Source organism: Alligator mississippiensis, chromosome 4 (assembly GCF_030867095.1).
Source record: "Alligator mississippiensis isolate rAllMis1 chromosome 4, rAllMis1, whole genome shotgun sequence".
Taxonomy (NCBI): domain Eukaryota; kingdom Metazoa; phylum Chordata; order Crocodylia; family Alligatoridae; genus Alligator; species Alligator mississippiensis.
In genome coordinates, this window is record NC_081827.1 from 227,107,890 (window position 1) to 227,122,711 (window position 14,822).

The window sequence follows — 14,822 nt, forward strand, 5'->3', positions numbered from 1 at the left end:
GCTGAATTCTTCAGCTAGGTACAGACATTACACCTATTATGCTTTAAGTGCACAGAAAGCACTCTAAAGCAGTAACTGAACAGATATTAATGGTGGAACATCCTTTAAGTTAACCCTCAATGAGGTACTAGACTAAAGCACTTTCTGTTAGAGTGCTTAGAGTGCTTTATCAAACATCTGTGCCAGATCCCATTGAGCGTTAACTTAGAGTGTGATCACTGCCAACCCAGATCGGGTTGTGCATTAGCCTCAGCCCGAGCTCATTTGCTCAGCCTGAGCACCAGGCTGCCACCACCCCCTTAGCAGTTACTGACCCAAGTCAGCCCCATCTCTTCCCTCCAGCCAACTGTGAGCCACAGCCAGCCGGGGTGGGGTGGGGTAAGGGGGTCTCTCTCCCCATAGCAGCCCAGGCCCCTGCGGTGTGCCACTACCTGGCTGGGGCTGCTGCAGGGATGCAGAGACCAGATCCCTTTCCCCTGCAGCCCCCCCAGCCAGGCAGTGGTGTGCCAGGGGCCAGGGCAGCTGCAGGAAGGGACTGAGGACAGGGGCCACTCTGGCAGCCTCCTGGGCGGTGTGTGGGAGCCCCCCAGTAGCCAGCATGAGCAGGTTCCAAGCCGCCGCCCACTTAACAGCAAATGTCTATTCAGTTTGCTTGTACTCTAGCTTATTGTGCTTTAAGTAAAGTGCAATACAGCACTTCCCCAGAGGCTTTTTGAACACCTGTCCTTAGCCTTCTGCTTCAGTCAAGCAGGGAACAGAACGCAGCCCCTTCACGATCCTACATTGCGCTGCAGGGAGATAGAACCAGTGAGGCAGGCTGGGTCAGCCAATTAAGCTGCCCTGTGGACTGCTGCCCTCTGGTGCCAGGCAGACTGAAGGAGTCTGTGGAACATATTGAGATGCAAGCACAAGGACCTGCTAGATACACAGTGGCTGCATTACAGTCTCTCTGCTCTTCAAGAGCTTAGCATTCCAATGTGTTCAGACCTCTCGGGGTAAATTTTTCTACCAGGAAAACAAACACGGAAGATTTATCCCAGGTCATTTGAATGTGTGTTTGCAGCCTCTGCCCCTCACTTATCTGTAAAATGAACACAGTAATGTTACTTAACTACACTGGATAGGTAGACATACCTGTATAAATGCAAGTGTATTCCTGTATGTGCAAGTGTAATGTATTATTACAGAAGAGAGGTTATTTAATATTTTTTTCCATTTGACTATTCAGTGGTATACCAGTAAGGTATTTTTTTAAGAATGTGCTTTGACAATGTCTTCTAAACAGTAAGATGTAGTTTAATATCCATTGTTATCTACTGTAATAATGTTTTCTTTTCTGAAATGAAATTGGCATTTCATTTCAGAGAAGCAGCATTTTGCCCACCACCCATTGCCCTACCTTTGTTATATATGTACCAGTTTGCTTTAAAGGTACCCTTTATTTGGTACCTTTTCTTTTGTGAAGTAGTCTTGGGCATCAGTTAGTGTGAGATTTACACTTTCTGTTTCCTGTGCAATTTTTTGTCATTATCTCAACACTGCTTGTTGTTATTTTCTCTCATAGCTTCATGCTTTATCCCTGTGACAATTTGTTTTTCTGATCTTGCTATCTTGCTACACATTGTAGGCGGAATACCTCAAAGGACACATGAGGGGGCATGGAGCTGCATCTTATGATACACCAATGATGAGACACTTTAAGAAAGCTAATATCCTAAGTAGTCATGTAAGATGGATTTAAGTGAGACAACTGGGAATGCCACTTTTATGCACCTTCTCCTATTCTGTGGATTCTCTGTGTCAGTCTGAGCACAAGGCAATAAGCCTGAGTTGTAAAAGGATTTATGATGCACTAGTTGCATTGGTTTTCTATAGCTTTTTTTGTCAAAAATGTGGAATGCAACAAACCTTTGTGAGGTTGACTATTCAGATGTAATCCCTTTTTTCCTTTGCAAAGATTGTGCTTGGGAATTTGATTGGTGGGGAATTTGACTAAACCTGTTTACAGAATGATTTCAAGCGAGAGCCTGCTATTGACCTTGGACATTCAGTTCCACTGACTATTTTATGGTGGTTGCCAGTGCATGCAACAAAGATGAAATTCAGTATTTAAAATGAACAATGCAGTCATATAAATTTAATTTGGCAAGGGCTTGCTGTCTCTGAGACTGTCTGAGAAATGGGGATCCCATGCTCAACTGACAAATACTATATTGTCTGACAAGGAATTAAAGATCCAGGACTGAACAGCACCAAAAGCTAAGAAATCTTACTCAAATTTTCCTGGTTTTTTGGTTTGCAACACATTTGCAAAACTGAAGTTCACTCAGCAGTTTTTGCAGATTAGTGCAGTGATACTAGTGAAACACCTTATCTTAACAGGTATACTTGTAAAGAAAACAAAACCAAAAACATTCCTCTGATGGTTTTGACATTTGGGAGAACAGTAAGAAATTTCACTGCATACTCCCAGTAATATCACATATGCCCTGACTTAATCAGTGAGAATCACTGTTATGCTGCAGGACTTTCATAATTGAAGGGATTGTGTGAATCCCCTTCACATGCTCCCAATACTTCATCAGAAATCAAGTAGGAGAAAATTCAATCTCTGGGTAGTGGATCATGGGAGGAATTTACGTACGTGCCAGACTTCTGTCTTGGGCCTGTGTCAGTAAGACCTGAAGTTCACAGTCAGAAGTCAGTGATACTGTCCTAACTTGCACCAGTAAAGAATCCATGCCAGCAATGCTGCAACTCATTTTCAAGGCACATATTGTACACAATGAGTAAGATTCACTTATTCATATTAGCTGCTTTGTGGCATTCTGGTTGTTGTGTTTCTGATGGTTTCTTGTGTGCAAATGATGCAATATAGCCAGACTCTATCAATCAATCTGCTTTCATACCTCCGGCAAATTCAGTTTTGACTGCTGTTATTTCTTGGCACTTTCTGATATATCTTCCAAGAGCAACTCTTGGGGAAACACGAAGGTTGCACTAGTGCAGTGGCACCACATAGATTCTGCATCCTATTTTGCACATTTCTTTTCAAAGGAAAAAAGGAGTTTATTGTTTCTCTGTGTCTACCCATGATTACTGCATGCAACTGCTGCATGTCCAGCTGCCACCTACTCTGTTATGTTAAATTAGAATCCTACTTTTGGAGCTGGGTGCATCTGCTCCATCAAACTCAGCAAGGAAAAGAAGAAAAAGTAGCATCACTCAGCAGTTATTAAAGAAGCTCCATTCTTTATGTTCTTTTAAAATTCTAATTGTTGTTTTTAATTATAACCAAGACCTTCCTTTAGTTTTTAAACACATCTTTATCTGATGTTATTTGGGTCTTGGAACCCCCCCCCCACAAGTCCTTGTAGTGATATGGTTACTGAGACTGAGTCAGCTTGTAAACACTCTTGTTGTCTTTGGTCATGTTTTCCTTCTGTGGGCATTTCCTTTCCAAAAAGCAGCATCTTGTCCCATTCTTCCTGTCTCATATACGTTGTACATTCAGTTTGTGTAGTTGCTTACCTCTGTTTTGTTTTTTCTTTGCACCTGTCATGATTGCTTTATATTTTAAATTTAAATGTTATGTGTTCTCCTTTGTCAAGTGTTCGTTTTCCTTTGGGTTCAGCAAGAGAGATCTGCTCTTTTAAGCCATTGGCCTGATTTTTGTCATGCTGGTGTAACTCTCCTGACTTTAATGCACTTACACTTGTTTTACACCATTGGAAGAACAGGACCAGGCACTAAGGTGTGAGTGCTGATTCTCTTGGTGGCAAAAATGTTGATATTTTTGTTCTGTTACAGCAAGCAGTCGACCGGGCACTTGTGTATGTTTTGTTATCTCTCGTATTTGAATTACGGAGTCTTTTGCAAAGCAAAGGAGAGACAGTGCTTCCAGCATGAGGGATAGGGGCTGTATGGATAAGAATATACTAATGAGTTTCAAAGCTGAGACTATGTGGAGTGTACTTTAACTTTGCATTGAAGCATCTTTCATTTTTACTAACATGTTATATTGTAAGTGTTTGCAATGTTCCCATAAACGTGCTTAAACAGTGAAAATCATTCTTTGCATGATATATGTTCCTTTCATCAGTTACATCCATCAGCTCTTCAGTAGATGATTTGTTCATTTGTATGAATAATATTTGGGGATTTTGTTTTGGAGAATCATTGATTGCAAGTGCCAGAAAGACCATCTTGCTCCTTCTTCACCTGCCACAGACTCTTATCTGTGTGGTCCAAATGGCTGGGGCTGTGCATAATACTGTGTCAAACTTTTCCCAGGACACAGGATGGATGTGGGTGGGCAAGGAGATAAGGTGGCTTTGCCGCACACGTTTTCTATACTAGCCAGAGGATCAGCAGGAAGGAACATGTGTTAAATTAGTATTTAATATCTGACTATGAAATCCTCTGGGGACTGATGCTTCATTGAAGAATCACCTACACAGCAGGGGCTCTGTTTGTAAAAAGCAGAATCTGATTCTAAATTCTTGAGGGGCTGATTCTTGGAATTTTGATCATGAATTGCAATATCCAGTTTATACTTTGAAATCTCCTTTGAAACTGACCCAGTACTTTCAACAAATTCTTGTCAAAATGCCTTTCCTGTTAAAATCCTATGCACAGTTTGACTGGAATGCTCTCTGTGTTGTGTCTGCAAGAGCTGTCAATGGGTCATCCTGGAAGCAGCCTGACCAGCACCTCTATTTACAGCAGTAGAAGAGGGAAAAATCATGGTCCTGCAAGTTCCCATACATTTCAGTAGAGCCGGGAATTGACCCTGCATCTGCTGCATTTTCACAGATTTGCACCAATGTTCATAGATACGACTTAATCTGAACCCCTACCCTAATTTGGAGTAGGTTTGGGGAATATTACCATCTTTTGTACCTATTGCTTCCTTTTGGCTGAGATCAGCTGTAGGATCTTCACTTAACATAGAGCCTTTCTCTTATACGATACAACTTTTTTTAGCATTTAAGGTAATTTTTGTATGCCTTTTTCCTCTAAGATGTACATGCTAAGTTCCCCTAACCACTCTTCATACCCTTCAAGTCAAATACTTCATCCTGCAGCCACATATACACGTACAATGTCCACTGTAGTGACTATCTTAATGGTTCAGAATATTTTAAGTGCTCTTCAATTTATCGGCATCATTTTTATAGTGAGGAGCTGAAATCTGTGCACTGATTGAAAGATCTGAATGTCATGTGTTAATACACAATGCAAATTTCTATGTCATGTCAGGTCATCTTTAAACTTGCTTTTATTCCAATGGATGTCTTAAAAGTATTGGCGTTTTTTATACCTTCTGCTTGTCATTCAACCATCTTCCCAGTCTGAATATGGGTTCTTTTAATCTCATAACACCAAGCAAGCCAATTGCAATTCTTGGTTGTTTTTTTTAATTAGGTGAAATACAAAGAGAATTTTGACAAAGACAAGAAGAAGAAGCCACGATATGACTTGAAGGAGGCTAAAATCTACAAGACCATGAAAGATGCTCATAACATGGCTAGTGAGGTATGTCTACTCATCACAGTATTCTGCGTTTTCTGATTTATAGCTTACTGGCCTCACTGGCAGAGCCCTACTTTCTGTTATTAATATACAATGGATCAAAAGTTTTATTTAATGAGGTTCTTTTTTGCTAATTTGTTGAATCTTTCATACCTGCAGGTGAAATATAAGGCAGATCTAAAGAAACTTCACAAGCCTGTGACAGACATGTCTGAATCACTGATGATGAACCATGTCCTGGGCACCAGCCATCTCTCCAGTGCTGTAAGCTCATTACCTAACCCTAGATCCATTTACTTTTCCATTTTAATTGCTTCTCTGTTCTGAATTGATCTCTGCTAACAATATCTGTAACAACTACTCCCTCCTTTACTGTTCATAGGACATCACCTGGTAGTGATCTCTTCCTCTCCTATCTAATGATTATTTCCTAGCCAACTAGCAACATTAATACATCCATCCTCTGGATACTGAAATCTTTGTTAGCTGTAGTAGAAATGCTAATATTTTAAAACCGCTAATCATTTTTAACAGTAACTTTTTTTTTTACATTTTTAACTGATCATATATCACTAATAAAATACCATTTTTTCATTTTATCTTTTCTTTTCTTTCTTTCTTTGTCTTTTTTTCTTTTTTTGCATTTATTTGCTATTGATTATTATTCTGTACTTTTTTCCTTTTCTTTTGTATTCTCTTTTTGTACTGCTTTTTAAATTTGATTTGCTTTTTAAATTTGATTTTTGTGTTTAACATAATTCTGATGTATTAGCACAGAATGATGTTCAGGCCTAACAAACCACATCAGAATTATGTAAGATAAAAGGTGACAGTCATTATTACCTGATATAACCTTACTATGTATTTGTTATATTTTAATTTTTCATTGTTTTCCCTTGGCCCAAAAATATAAAATCTGAGTCCACTTGAGGTGATTAGAAAGGACAAATGTTCACCTCAGTAAATAAGCTTGGTTTTTGGGTTGTTTTTTTGGGGGGGTATTTATAATTTTTCTTTCATGTGCCATTGAAGTGTTTGCATTAGCTGGGCTTAGGGATTAGACTTGATCAGTTTTTTATTGAGGTGGTTCTTGGCACCTTCCCTTCAGTACCAGTACAAGAAGCAATATGAGAAGAGTAAGGGTCACTACCATGTGGTGCCAGATAACCTTGAACAGCTTCATCTAAAGGAGGCATCAGAACTCCAGAGTCACGTAAGTTGTTCAAGCGCTTCTCGTTTTGTGGTTTTATCCAGTGTTAAATACTTGTTTTGTATTCACACAGGATTGTTACTCCTAGTGTATTTCAATTGCTTAGTGCTGTTTTAAATGACACACTAGGACTCTGCCAGGCACACGCATACACGCATTTGGGGTTTTTTTGAGGGGTTTTCACCACACTAATAAATCTGCTACTTGGAAAATCTCTGCTATATCTCTACCTAAGTTTTCCCTGACAGATGGAATCTCATCTCTGTTAGTGTCTTGTTATTCATTTCTGCTAATTATAATTCCTTTCCCTTGGCAAAATATTTTCCTCTCTGCCAGTTTACTGAACACAGTAATATCTTCCTTTTAACCCCAGCTCTGTCAGGTATTTCAGCCTATTGATCATTGTTGCTGCTTTGTAGTTTTGCTGGAGTCTCATTGGGGGGGGCAAATTATCATCACTTGAATGAAGTCTGTGTCTATCTGGAAATCTGATCTATGTTTCAAGTTTACCCTCCCACATTATAAAATCATTTGGCAGTTGAGATTTAATGCTCAAGTCAGCATCTATTGTTGCTAGGCAGACAAGGTTCCTTGGGTGAATTTGATATCTTTTATTAGACCAACCCAAATAGTTGGAGAATAGTTATTAAGCAAGCTTTCTATTGTTGCTATTCACTTGTCTAAATATTTGTTCCTCTGGAGTCCAGCAAATATTATTCATAGGATTGGGTCCCATCACTTTTATTTCAGGTTTTTCTTGACTCTGGAGACAATTAGGAGAGAGGATTCTATTAAGCAAGTGATAGACTTAAAGCCGTAGTCTCCATCTGTTGCATGGCAGAGAGGAGCACAAGAGTGACAAAAGGTTGTATGGCTATGTAGTGGTTGCGTTAGATGTGAACATTGTGGCTCCTGGTTGTTCCATGCTGAGAATTATGCAGGAACTTGGGGAATTGCCCAGGCAAATAATTGAATAAAGAACATGACAACACCATCACACATCAGGGAGCGCTTTGAAAAATAGAACACCCAAAGCGCAGGGTAAGTTACTAGCCCCCTAGGGACTCTCCATGGACTTTTGACTATATTGAAGGGATATGTGCATGGAACTGGCTAAATAAGCAGCCAGAATGTGATTTTGCAAGCGCAGCACCATAGGGGATAGATAGTCATGTCCCTGGCTGATCACAAGAATGCTAAAGGAATATAAAGGGAGTCTGCCTGGTCTTCAGCTCAGATATTTAAAGATATGTGGGTGTCTCCATTCCTTAACCACCTTGGCTTTGTACAGATGTTGCACTGAGAGGTTCAGGGGGTTAGATCAGGTTAAAAATGCCCCCTCCCACCTGATTTAACACAGTGATTAGATAGGTGCCAGGAGCCTGATCTAAGGTAAAGTCAGGGCAAGGAGTTTGGCAGGCTTGGTGGGGCTGGCTGGGGGTGGGGGGAAGAGGGAGGGTGTCCATCTGGGATTGGGCAAGTGGCCAGGGGGCTAAAAATAGTCCACTGTCGGGGGGGGGAGGGGTGTAGGAAAAGCGCAGCTCTGGGGTTGGGGTGAACAGTTGGACTCTTCCAGCTCCAAAGCTGCTCTCAGAACCAGAACAGAAATTTAGTTACATTAGTCCAAACATGCCTGATTTAATTTAGGGCACCTCCAAGGTAGAGTTAAAGTATATCAGATTGGCCATTTTTTACTGATCTAACCTTTCTCGAACTTGTATACAGTTTGCACTTAGATTGACCTAACTAGGGATCTAAGTGTAAAGTCCACACCTGGGTAAACTAAATTAGATCAGGTGCTGATTTTTTAGCGTGATCTAACCTCTTCCTAAACAGCTGTACCCATGCCTTGTGATCTGTAACTCACAGCCATGTCAAATCCCAGCTCCCACAGAGGCTATATATGAAAAGGAAAATAACTTTTCAGAGAGGCAGTAGTAATAATTTACAACTTTTGTTAAAACTATACAATATAATTATATAAAATTTAATCATTAAAAAAAGAGAGGCAGTTGTGGCACCATTGTGCTTTGCTGAATGTCACATCTTTCACAGTGGTGGGTGTGGGTTCTCTTCTTAGCAAGACAGCCAGAGTTTGCAGCTTGTTTTCCACTGCATATCTGTTGACTAGACAAAGTAGGCCTATAGTGGCCCATGAACTAGTTCTTTGGTCGTTAAGAAGGTAACTCTTGTCTCTTCTTATCAGGTGAAATACAAAGAAAAGTATGAAAAGGAAAGAGGAAAACCCATGTTGGATTTTGAAACACCAACATACCTTACTGCCAAGGAATCACAGCTCATGCAGAGTGAGGTAAAGTGTTTCATTGAAATCATCAGGGTAAATTTAAGAATCTTCTGCCTAGCTCTGCTTATGGTTACACTTTCACAGGAATATGGTAGGTAGACTAGGTTCCTGGAGTATGTCACCGTGCCTTTTTTTTTTAGCTATAATCCTGTGATAGGGTATGCAGTTATACCTTTAATAACACTTTAAACTTTAAATTTCAGTGTGTAGCTATAAATGGTTTGAGTTCTGTTATTCTTTATCTTAATTCGTGAGTAGTTTACAGTCGACAAGTAGTTTTGAATCTGAAAGAGAAATGCAGTCAGAGATGTCCAGTTCACTGACGCTCTTGCAACAGAATATATTACTTTTTGTTAGTTATGTAAGTCTAAAGGAAGATTTTTTTTCTTCCAACTGTAAGTACTCTGGGCATCATTCTTATTGAAGGACTGTTGAACACCTGTTTTGTCTCTGATTTCCCAGTATCTTTCATTAGCCTCTCATTCTATTCCTTCAAGCAGCTACTTTCTGCCTGCTTGGTGATCTGATCTTGTTTTGTTACAGTGAAAAACTTATACATGTTGAAACACACTTGTATAAGGTGGCTGGTCATGATGTTTGGGTGATTGCAATGGTTGTCTGAGCTCCTTGTCTCCTGTGTGTACCCAGAGAATTGCAAACACTTTAAATGCAGGGTCAGCATATGCATCCATCAAAGCCAATGAGAGATCTTTCATTGACTTAAGTGGAAGCAGGATTAGGTCTCAGTTAGCCGCATGGTGGTAGTGACGCTGTATATGAATATGCTGGAGATACCTAGAAATTGCTTCTTTTCCTCTAGTACTTTTTACCTTACATTTCTTTAAGATAAATGCAATAAATATTTGCCTTTTTTTCTTCCTACTGTTATCAGAAAGAATATAAGAGGGACTTTGAAGAGTCCATTAAAGGCAGGAACCTTACTGGCCTGGAGGTTACACCATCTTTATTGCATGTCAGATATGCAACCAAAATAGCAAGCGAGGTAGCAGCTACTCTGCATTTACTTCCTCTATCAAGCCAAATAATTCCACTAATTATCCTCAGCAGTATATCATCACTACTTTCCTCACTCCTTAACCTTTCATGTTAAGCATGTTTTATATGTTTTCTTTTGTATGTCCTGTATGATCTAATTTGTTGTGGATGTTAATTCCACTAATTGTTAACTGTATTCATATTGAGTCCCTTTCTGCAGTGTCATCATAACTGTTTCATTGTGTGTGCGTGTTACATTTTCCTTTTCGTGTTTATCACTGAGTTTCTAATGTGTTGTGATCTATGTTTTAGAGGTTATATAATGCCAAGCAGTAATTTTTTTGTTTAAAAAAATCTGTTGGATTTTATTTTAATTTTTCTAACCAAGTGGCAGAAAGCAGAAATTCTCTCTGTCTGCCAACTCTTTTTACAATCTTCTTTTCTTCTTTCTGTAGAAAGAGTACAGAAGGGATTTAGAGGAAGGTGTCAAAGGTAAAGGTCTAACAATGTTGGAGGAGACTCCAGACTTATTAAGAGCAAAGAATGCAACTCAAATCCTAAATGATGTAAGTAAAAATCTGGTTGGGATATAGTGTGATTGGAAATAGAATCCTTCCACATGATTAATGCCCAAAGCAATTTTAGCACTCATGAAATGAAAACAAAGCTTCTAGACACATGGCCTTTCAGAAACCCCAGATTTGGGGAAAACTGAGTAATTAGTTACTGGCTGAGTAGAAAAATGGGAATCAGCACCATTCCTAGTTCCACAGCTGACTTTCTATTTCAGCTTGTCTAAATCGCTATAATTGTACCACACATAGGTAAAATAGCTATTTTATACTAATCTTTTTTGCAGGTGTTGATAGCTTCAACAACTAATAATTCTATGATTTTCAACATCACAGGATAAAAGATGATTAAACAATGTAAATGTTTTAGTAGTAGTAGTATGTCAATACAGTAATATTACACTTCTAATAGGTATTTTGCTAGTGCAGCAAATTTCTTCAGTTCATTAAGGAATATGTATTTTATTAACATTTTTAATATTACTAGAGATAATAGGTTAAATCCAATGAAACTAGTACACAAGACTGTAGATTACACCAACTTCAACTAAATAAGTCCTTTCAGCAGCAGAGAAATATGGCCAGGCACCAGGGACACAGGGCTGTGGGGACTTCTAGTTTCCTCTCTGATCACGATTGCCAACATCAGCTGCTTTTTTTTTACCCCTCCTCCCACCCCAAGTTGGCACTCAGGGCAGTTGCTCCATTTGCCCCAGCTGAGTCCCTTACACTCTAGGAGATGACCTACCACTTCACTTCATAGAGTTTCCTCCAGAGGTCAGGAAATTTCCACCCTGTGGAAGAATTCTGAATCAGCATACATCCTGGCCCTGATCCCTTTGGCTAGCAACAGCCATTACACACAAACCAGTTTAAGCAATCAGAAACTGTTTTAAACCTGTAACAGAACAGATGTTCAGTACACATGAACCAGTTTGAGATAAACCTGGTTGAATGTAGTATCAGACTTAACTGATTTAGGTCAAACCAGCTTATGTAATGTCTGGTTTTTCTTTCTGTAAAGAAAAACCAGACTCCTCCAGCATCATGGCATGATCTCTGGGCTGGGCAGGGCTCTCTGCTCCACACCTGGGCTGGCCCCTCCCCTCTGCTCCCTGGCTACAGCTCTGGCAGAGTCTGTGGCCCTGCTTCCCCCCCCCTCCCAGAAAAGCAGGAATTCCCCCCTCTCCTTTTGCCTTGCTGAGAGGTGTCTGTATTAGCTAGCGGACCACATGCTGGCTACAGTGCTGAGTCAGCAGGTAGAATCAACAGGCAGCATCAACAGGTAGCCAGTAATGTACCTCTGTTGGGATGAGAAACACTGAGTTAGGGGTGATAAACACTGTTATCAGTTCCCTACTGGGTTAATCAGAGCATCCTGCCAGGGCCTGGCTATGCCCCCCTTCAGCTCAGCCCTGTAGAAGAGAAGGGAGGGCTGCTCTAGCACACCCCAGCTTCTAGCCTGAGCCACTGCAGGCATATGCCTGCATGTCTGGGATGTCTGTATAGTTACAAAATAATTTAGCGTAGCCAGCCAGGTTAAAATAACCTGCAAAGACTGAATAAATTCAGGCTCAGGCTTTTTGAATGTCTGTCCCTAGCCCATGTAAACACTACCTTGCACTTTTCAGGCAGGTCTCACCAGTTATTCCTCATCTCCCTGAGTGCAAGCTGCTCGTCAATACTGTTTTCCTGGGGGGTTTCTTGCCCTGAGACCCTGCTTCAAGATGTATAATGCCATGAAGCAGTGTAGCCTTGAAATAAACATGGCCCGCAACATTTGTAGATTCATTATTTTCTCTCTTCTGATATTTTTCATTTAAAAAATAAGCTTCAACTATTTGAATTTCATTTTGCTGTTTTGTGTATGATTGACATCTCTGTATCATAGGGTCCTTGTAATGTGGCCTCAAGTAAAGGGCCATTCTATTCTAAATAACTTTATTTTAAATTACTATCTATACTGTAGAAAGAGTACAGAAAAACATTGGAGATGGAAATCAAAGGAAGAGGTCTGACAGCCCTGGCTTTAGAAACACCAGACTTTATGAGGGCCAAGAATGCTACAGACATTGCCAGTCAGGTTGGTGTGAACAGCTCAGACATCAAATCTGATGATTTAAAAAAACCCAAAAAACTACATTAACAGTATTTTCTGTGCAACCTAAGATGAAATTGTGGTCAGAGATTCAATTAAAGACATCTAACTCTGATGTTTTTCATAACAGATCAAATATAAGCAGTTAGCAGAAATGGAGAAAGCCAACTACACTACTGTTGTGGATACTCCAGAGATCATTCATGCACATCAGGTCAAGAATTTGTCAAGTCAGGTAATGAGATTTTAAAAGACATGATCATAATTCATGCTTCATGAGAATTTCCCCTAGTTCATCATTAGTAGAGGCTAAGTACAGGGCATATCTTTGTCGTAAGATGAATTAAATAGCTGGTAATGATAAAATTCAGGAGACCACCCAGGAAGATATGTATCCCCAGAGCTATTGATCTGCCAACTTTTTCCAGCACCATTTTATATATAAACAAATTCAACTTAATTGTTTATCTTGTATGCTGTATCAAACACTGAAATTCTAAATACTGATATTTACATTTTTATTAATAAAAAATGATGCTATGCTGCTATTTATTCTTTTTACATTAACAGAAAAATCTCTTCATAAATATGTATTTTTAAACAGAAAAAGTATAAAGAAGATGCAGAAAGGGGCATGTCACACTATGTACCTGTTCTAGAAACACCAGAAATGCAGAGAGTCCGTGAGAACCAGAAGAACTTCAGCACTGTATGTATACCAAGCAAGCCACATTTACACTCACACAACAGACAGCAACTAGTTTCCATCTAATTAACATTTTACCACAATCCTGCAATCCTACATTGTGTGCCTCTGGACAGTCTGGTTTTTTGCGTGCACAGAGTCCTGCTAAGAGGGCTCCATAAATGTACAGCCACTCACTGTGCAAGGAGTCAAAGTAGCATTGTATTTTTCCTGGAAAATTATTTCATTTTACTACACTGTTTTGATATTTCACCACTAATAAAAGAAAACCGAGTAGTGGAGGAGTTACGCTGGGAAGTACATATGCAAGTACTGTATTTACCCGAATATAAAATGACTTCAAATGTAAGATGACCCCCTCTAATAATTAGATTCTGTACATATAAAATTACAAATTTGTTATAATTTTCCATGTGTAGACTCTAATTAGGGGAAGGTCATCTTAAATTTGTCCCCCCCACTGCTGTGGTAGGAAAAGCAGCAGCAACAGGGGCACAGATAGGGGTAGGAGACAAGTTTCCATCAGTATGTTTGCCCATTATGTGTCATGTATTTCATAGTCATGCTTAGTGTTGGCTGCACTTAATCAACAACATAGCTGGTTTTCATTACTAAGCACATACTGCTTTTGGTGGCAGTTTACTGAAAGATGTTTTTAATGAGATGCCCTTGTATGCAAATATAAAACAAGGGACTTTCCCTCCCCCTACCAGACTAGGGATAGGGGGACACACCTTGTTTTGTATGTGAGTAGAACCAGTAATTGCATTTTTCCTCCCAGTAATGTGATTTAACTTTCATAACTACCATTAGACACTTTACAGAGGGATTTTTTTATGATCTGCTTTTATTCTAGTTTTATCAGATTATCTGGAACTCTGGAGTTCCTTTATGCCCATGAATTATACCAATCCAGCACATTTGATGTTGCTTGTTGTCTCCATAAAATATATCTTTGAGAATCTTTTATTTTGCATTTAAACAAAGAAAAACATTTTTAAAAGATAGCAAAAGTGATACCCATTAATTTTCTTTTACTTCATTAATAGCTTCAGTACCAGTGGGATCTAAAGAACAGTAAAGGGAAAGTTATGGTGGTACAAGATACACCTGAAATACTGCGTGTTAAAGAAAACCAGAAGAATTTCAGCTCGGTATGCTTATTTTACCTTTTTTTCAATGCTTGCTCAAATAATTCTATGTTAATATTTTTAAAAAACACACTTCTTTTAGGCCTTGAACTTGCAAACCCATATGCTGTTCAGTGGACTACTCACATGCTTGAAATTAGGCACATGTGCTATAGAGGCCTTATTGTTTACTACACTAATTAATGTTAGCTTACTTTGATTGCATCGATACTTGATGCTTCTTGTACAGACCCCAGATTTCTTATTTAA

At 39.4% G+C, this 14,822-nt stretch overlaps 1 protein-coding gene across 1 annotated transcript in view; it reads left to right on the top strand.

Annotated features, from left to right (window-relative positions):
• The window catches only part of NEB (nebulin), a 210,907-nt gene that overhangs the window by 173,708 nt on the left and 22,377 nt on the right, over positions 1-14,822 (top strand). Inside the window, exons 129-138 of the mRNA XM_059726275.1 lie at positions 5,428-5,538; positions 5,695-5,799; positions 6,644-6,748; positions 8,952-9,056; positions 9,943-10,053; positions 10,502-10,612; positions 12,588-12,701; positions 12,847-12,951; positions 13,321-13,425; positions 14,472-14,576. Of these exons, the coding sequence (XP_059582258.1) occupies positions 5,428-5,538; positions 5,695-5,799; positions 6,644-6,748; positions 8,952-9,056; positions 9,943-10,053; positions 10,502-10,612; positions 12,588-12,701; positions 12,847-12,951; positions 13,321-13,425; positions 14,472-14,576 (1,077 nt within the window). The remainder of the gene's footprint in view (positions 1-5,427; positions 5,539-5,694; positions 5,800-6,643; positions 6,749-8,951; positions 9,057-9,942; positions 10,054-10,501; positions 10,613-12,587; positions 12,702-12,846; positions 12,952-13,320; positions 13,426-14,471; positions 14,577-14,822) is intronic.